Source organism: Neolamprologus brichardi, chromosome 8 (assembly GCF_056152115.1).
Source record: "Neolamprologus brichardi isolate AB-2024 chromosome 8, ASM5615211v1, whole genome shotgun sequence".
NCBI lineage: Eukaryota > Metazoa > Chordata > Actinopteri > Cichliformes > Cichlidae > Neolamprologus > Neolamprologus brichardi.
In genome coordinates this window covers 7,814,585-7,821,089 of record NC_142111.1, presented here as the reverse complement: position 1 = coordinate 7,821,089, position 6,505 = coordinate 7,814,585, and the positions used below count along the sequence as shown (strand labels likewise).

General features: G+C 42.7%; 2 protein-coding genes across 3 annotated transcripts; both read left to right on the top strand.

Moving 5' to 3' along the window:
• Positions 1–1,866, top strand: neurl2 (neuralized E3 ubiquitin protein ligase 2). Of its 2 annotated transcripts, XM_006800922.3 has the most exons (3): positions 1–47; positions 171–983; positions 1,588–1,866. In XM_006800922.3, exons 2-3 carry the CDS (start codon positions 206–208, stop codon positions 1,701–1,703), a joined length of 894 nt encoding a protein of 297 aa, XP_006800985.2. In that variant the 5' UTR covers positions 1–47; positions 171–205; the 3' UTR covers positions 1,704–1,866. The 2 variants fall into 2 exon arrangements, with proteins under 2 accessions (XP_006800985.2, XP_087701202.1); XM_087845076.1 differs by having other exon boundaries at positions 3–970.
• A 1,062-nt stretch (positions 1,867–2,928) lies between these two features.
• Positions 2,929–5,214, top strand: msrb1b (methionine sulfoxide reductase B1b). Its single transcript, XM_006800923.3, has 4 exons — positions 2,929–3,108; positions 3,700–3,842; positions 3,953–4,070; positions 4,623–5,214. Exons 1-4 carry the CDS (start codon positions 3,054–3,056, stop codon positions 4,637–4,639), a joined length of 333 nt encoding a protein of 110 aa, XP_006800986.2. The 5' UTR covers positions 2,929–3,053; the 3' UTR covers positions 4,640–5,214.
• The last annotated feature ends 1,291 nt before the right edge of the window (positions 5,215–6,505 follow it).

Here is a 6,505-nt window from a genome sequence, read left to right as displayed (position 1 = left end):
GTGGCCTGCAGATCAGCAGAGAGGGCTCCTGTCCCACGTCCATGCAGGTTGTTTTGACTCTACAATGACCACGTGTACTCTAAAACCACAGCAAGATCATTTCTGTTGTTCATTTTTTTAACCCCTCTGTTCTTCTGGGGTTTTTGTTCTTTGATCATTTCCTGATCCAGAGTGGCTGCTTGAAGTGCTGCAACCAAAGCTGGAAATGGAGCCCGTTTCTGACCAGTTCATGCAATTCCACCCCATCCATGGTACCAATGTTCGACTGGACCACTCGGAAACCCAGGCCACAAGAGTTGAGAGCTTTGCCAATGGAGTTTGTTTTAGCAAATGCCCCCTGAAGCCTGGAGAGATTTTTCTAATAGAGATTGAAGATAAGGAGCTGGGATGGTGTGGCCACCTCCGGATCGGTCTGACTGCCAGGGACCCCAGGAGCTTAGAGGTGGTGCCTGAATACTCCATTCCAAACTTGACAGATTTAGGGGACAGCTGGATATTTGCTATCACGCGCAACCATAACAAGATCGTCGAGGAGGCTGAGTTCATAGAGCCCAGGCAGGGAGAACTGGTCGGGGGACGGAGGCTTGGGCGAGGGGAGGAAGAAGATGGGGCTGGAGATCAGGCAGACGAACGAGCGGCGAGGAACAGAAAACCAAAGACTTTCTTCACCGACACCCACTTGTACATCGAGAATGTTCGAATTCCCAGAGATAAGCTGGTTGGTCGGAGCCGGCCCGGGCGCTACAGTCACATTTTAGACGACTTGTATAAAACCAACGCCCTGCCTCCCACAGCCAGACGCAGCAGGATAGGAGTACTGTATGTGCCTAGAGGAGAAGGCCTGGCTGACATGCACATAGTCATTAATGGGGAGGACATGGGAGCTTCTGCAAAGGGAATCTCTACTGCGGGGCCTCTCTATGCTGTGGTGGATGTATTTGCTGCTACCAAGTGTGTTCGGATTGTCCAGGTGGAGTATGGATGTGAGTGTAGGAATGATTTTGAGATAATAGGATGCAAGGTACTGACATTGATTGGCACTAAAAAAAATGATAAAACACAGCTACAAAGGAGTCATTGTGTACACGCTCCTTTATTAACATCTTTGTGGTCATCTTCACAGTCACTTTGCATTTCTCTGTAGTTATTTAATCTCTTTGTAGTTGTCTGGCATCTCTTTGCAGTCTGTTGTGTCAAGTTTTTGTCATTTTGAGTCTCTGTGTTGTTGTGTTTGTGTCTGCTTATAATTTTTATCTTCTCTTTGTCAGTTTATGGCTGTTTTTAGCCTCTTTTGGACTTTTTGCATCTCTTTGTGTTCATGTTGTGTCTTGTCGTGATTGTTCTCTGCATCCAAAGGGTCATCACCTTTTTGTCATGTTGGGCTTCACTGTGGTAATTTGACCATCCATCAAATATTGATGACTGTTTAATAATTTCAGTTGCTCAGGCTCAGGGGCAGCTGGGCAGTTTGCATGTTTAGAAATTCTTTAGTGCTTTTTATTCATCTCTTATTTTCTCCATTGCCTTTAATCTGCTAAAACACTTTGTATTTTTGTCATTTTCCTCTTCTCTTTTCTGTCGCTCCAGTCTCATCCTTGCAGACACTGTGTAGGAAGGCCATCCAGAAGCACATTGTTCACAGGATGGCCATTGACTGGCTCGAGCTGCCAGAGGCACTCAAACACTACTGCAAGTATGAATGAAGGACACATGGACACATGGATATCACTTAAGTGCTAGTTCCCATCAAGAATTTGATATTTATTTGGATGACATGTATAAATTATAGCGTTACACTCTTTTCACTTGGAGCTGACATGAATTGTTTGAGATGACAAGATCAAAGTAAAGTAAATTTAAATAGTTTGTTATGTGTCTGTTTGATTGATTAGTTTTAATGTTTGTATCACAGGGAGTTTCACACATCGCTGTGTCTGTAATGAATAAAGTTGTTCCAGCTGCGGTGCAGCTGCTTGCAAGCAGAGGGTGAAATTCATGTGATGATCTGGTCACACGGAGTCATTTCCACATTCATGTTCATGTTTCACCATTTTATTTTTTTTCTGACTCGATGGATGAACCAGTGTTGTGTCTACACATAACACAGAACTTAGCAAATAATTCATTTTAAATTGTATGTTTAGACTTTGTCATTAGTAGCCTTTCAGAGGAAAAAAAACTATGGCAGATAAACAGTATTTATAAGTAATGTCCTTATGAAGTAGGAGAAAATCCAGCAAAGACCCTGTAGCAAGGCACAGGGCCTACTCATAATGAATATGTTGCCCCAACCTAGTTAATTAGACTACACTTTACTTCGGGTTTTTTTTCTTCAATGAGTTTTTGAAGGCTGGTCTCAGCGGAAACTTGTCAACAATCTGTTTTTGCCTTATATATTTCCATGTTTGCACCAGTTCCAATAAGATGACTGCAATTATTCCCCAGTTTCCCAGCAAACTAAAAAAAATGAAGGGTTGCTTGATACTTTTTGCACTGAACTGTGATTTTCAGATTTCCATATTTCAGAATAACAATCAATCTCCTTGTAAAGTTAAAACGAGTCTGGCTGTGGTGGAAAGTTATAATTAAATCAATCTTCTTAGTTCTTCTTCATCTGCCTCCATAACTCTCTGCGTGTCCTCCTTCACTACATCCATGAATAAGGCAATAATAAGGCTGTAATTGAATTTAAAAAAGTATCACGTGGTTCCAATTGAAAATATGATGCTCCATTTCCGGCACGTTATGTTGGTTAAGGTTTGCTCAGCCCATCAAACACATAAATTAGAGATAACACATCTGTTTCAGTCCGACATCAGATTCGGAGTAACACGACCTCCACCTGTGCGTCTGCTGTCAGACACTGACATCTAGTGGCCGTGGTAATGACGGCAGTGGGCGGAGCTCCCGTTAAATCTCAGGCCAGGATCACGTCACACGAGAGGAGGGGAAACCGGAGACGTTCCGTAATCGCTCCCAAACGGAGGAAGAAACACTGAGCAAGCTTAAGAGAGAGGATTTTCCCTTCAGCTAATCTATTTAGACCAAATATCATGTCCTTCTGTCAGTTTTTCGGCGGTGAGATCTACAAGGATCATTTTAAACCAGGTGAGCAGCAGGCGGTCCCATTATTCGGTAAACGGTGATGTGATGTAACCTCCCCTGGACCGTAGTATAAAGGATGAAAATGAACTTTCAGGCATCGTGTGACTGTAAAATTAAGTAAATCCTGTGCAGCATCACAGTGGCAGGATACAGGATGTACTGTGGCAAAATCTGGAGGAAGATAAAAAATGTCGCTGGATTTTACCAGGATCGCAATAGAATAAAGCTGCTGTAATAGTAAAAACAAAGCAGTGATACAGCTTAAGAATCCAATCAAGTATTTAGCTACAGCTATCAAAGGGTGGTATGTTCAAACGATTTCTTCAGACGTTGTCTTGGCACTTGGAGGAATTTTTGTAGCACACAGATTTTAGTTTTTGTTAATGAGCAAACAAACTGTAGAATTGGGAGTAATGCGGAAGGATTTTAGCCCAAAAAAGTGCAAAAAAACAGCACGATCTCAGCTATTCAGAAAACAAAATAAACCCAGTTCTGTCTAACTACTTAAACATCTTTAGATTATATTGAATGTCTTTTTGCAGGTTGGAAATAAATAAAGGTACCAAAGCTTTTTTTTTGCATGTCCCCCTGCAGGAGTGTATGTGTGCTCCAAATGTAACCATCCGCTCTTCTCCAGTCGGTCCAAGTTTGCTCACTCGTCTCCCTGGCCGGCTTTCACAGAGACCATCAGGGAGGACAGTGTAACCAAGATGATGGAGACGCTCACCGCCTACAAGGTCCGAGTCACAACCAAGCAAAGTGTGCATTGCAGCAACAAAAATCATAATTACAGTCACCTGTTGGTTCCAACGGGAGGTTTGTGCACTCTGGTGTTGTGTGTACACAGGTCCTGTGCGGCAAGTGTGGCAATGGACTAGGCCACGAGTTTGTAAATGACGGTCCAGAGGAGGGAATATCGCGTTTTTGAATATTCAGCCACTCGCTCAAGTTTGTCCCCAGAAAAGGTAGAGAACTGTGTTTACTGCTGTTTTATAACAAGTTAACCTTGGAAAATCCATGCATGCATGCAGAAAAGGTCACTTCACCTATATTATAAAACCTGCTTCTTAGCAATAATGCTTTGTTAAGCTGTGAAATGAATACTCACTGTTAAAAGTTTTAATTGGTAGCTGTTTCTCTTAAAAGCAGAAAATAATAAGCGTTGTCCACAATGAGGTCAGTTGATTCTCTCACATATGAAACAATCCTTTCTTGCAAAAACCACTCACCACTGTGGATTCAGGCTCGATAAGCATTAGGAAAAAGAATCAAGAAGTCATCATTAGAAGAATATAGTGGATTTAAAGTACAATATTATTGAATCTGAAATGAACTGAGGTAGCAAATGCTGTTCCGGTTCTCTCGTCTAATAACTCGTGTGTCCTGAAGTTGCTCCACAAAGTGCTCGATGTTTGAGATTTGACTGGTAGCTTCCTGTAAGAGTGAATCAGCATTTTTCAGATTTAGCCTTACATGCAATCAAACAACAGCAAGTGTGTTTCTCTTCTCTGTCCAAGGTAAGGACAAGCAGTAAAGAGCGAGTGAAGTGTTTCGTGTCCAGCTGCTGTACCTGCTGCTCGGCTCGAATCCGGCGAACAGGTTGGGTCGGTGGGTGACGTGGATGGGAGAAAGGCCCTGGAGGGACGTCCTGTCCACTGAAGAATCTTTGACCGGGCCTGTGACGCCAAGCTCGGACCGCATCTCTGCAAATATTCCTTTACAAGATGGTTCAAATTTTTTGAATACCTCATATTTAATGTGCATTTAGTCATTTACTCTCCTCAGCTGAAACACGTTGATGTGAGTAGACACACTTGAAAGCAGTTTCACTTCCAAAGGCTGCTGTCTATTTAAAAATATTGACTATGCACCAAAGTCCAGATAGTCTGCCTGCTGTTGTGTTACTTGAAATTCATGCAGTAGCAAACAAATCATGACTCAGCTGATTTGTTTTTCCAGTTTGCCGCATTTACTTAACACTGATTTCTGTTCTCTATATCCTTTACTTATAGCAAGTTTATAGTCGAATGCACATCAGTTTAATTTGTCTCCCACTGTTAGTGTTTTGTTGCTTATGTGAAGGAAAAACCAAACAATAAATTATATTTGATAGAGTCCGTCTTTGTCTTTAAAGATGCATTTGCAGCACTTAACATAGCTACATTAGGGATGAACTTGCTTATTTAAATTTACCTTCAAAGTGGTAGAGCTGTCATTCTTTAGATTGAGCTCTAGATGGCGATATTGTCCTTTCACATGACATTCACTGTTTTCCACAAGTGAGGATTCCCTACATTTGCCCCTATATGATGCAAATGGTGTACTGTATGCTTTGGTATACTGCCTACGCGTGTGATTGATGCACAGGAAAAAATCTGTGTGTGTGTTTGTGGGAGTTCTCTGGCATTAATTCCTTCAGCAGGGGCTTAGGCGCTCTCTGAGGCCCAGCTGCAGGCCATATTCTCTGGGTTCCGGGGGTTGGCAAAGACCCTGAGGTTTATAGGAGTAGCTCGGCCGCCTGGTGAGAGATTGAGGGCTATCATTACAAAGGAAGTAAACATACACCCTCGTGCACACAAAGCTTGACAAACGTGTCAGTCGCCACCCTCTCTTGTCCATGTCACAGACGTGTACTACTTCAAAGAGATGTATTATTTTTTTCCCACCTAATGGCTGTCACATGCATCGACTCGCTTTCTTTTTTTTCCTATGTGCAAAAACATGGAGCTGTACATGCCAAAACATACACAGAACACACACACTGAACTCCATTTTATTGGTCTCACCACAGACAAGTTAAGTTTAAAGCCTATTTTCTTTCCAAACATCGCTTCTTGTAGTGTGCAATTACGAGAGGTCATCATAACATTGGGAGATGTCGATGAACTCTCACCGTCCGCAGCTTGAATATTCAGCTGCAAACATTCCATCCGACTTCACGTGTTCGCGCTGCCAAAGGTATTCGAATGCATTCAGGCCTCAGAGTGGCAGAGAAGCCTGACCTTGCACCGAGGTTGTTACGGCTGAGTGAATTTCCTCTTGTGTTGTCTTGGCAGGCAGACACTCAGCTTATTCTTTCAACATAACTTAGCTTATTTGGTGGATGTTTTTACCCAAGATGCCGCACTGCACAGCATTTTTAGCAGAGGTGGTCCCGCTAGGAGTTAAACCCATAACTCTTGGCAGTGGTTGTCATGCTCTGCCTGTGGTATACTGTACAGCCCTGTCGGATAAGGTAAAAGCAGATACATCTAGGGGACTGTGATTACGACAACAGATAGCCGAGATGAAGTCTGTAATTGCAGAGAAAGGAGCCCCATGGATCATCTTTGCTGTTATATTCCACGAGGCTGTGACATGTGGTTCATTCCTGTCATGATTGACTTCTTTCTTATGCACT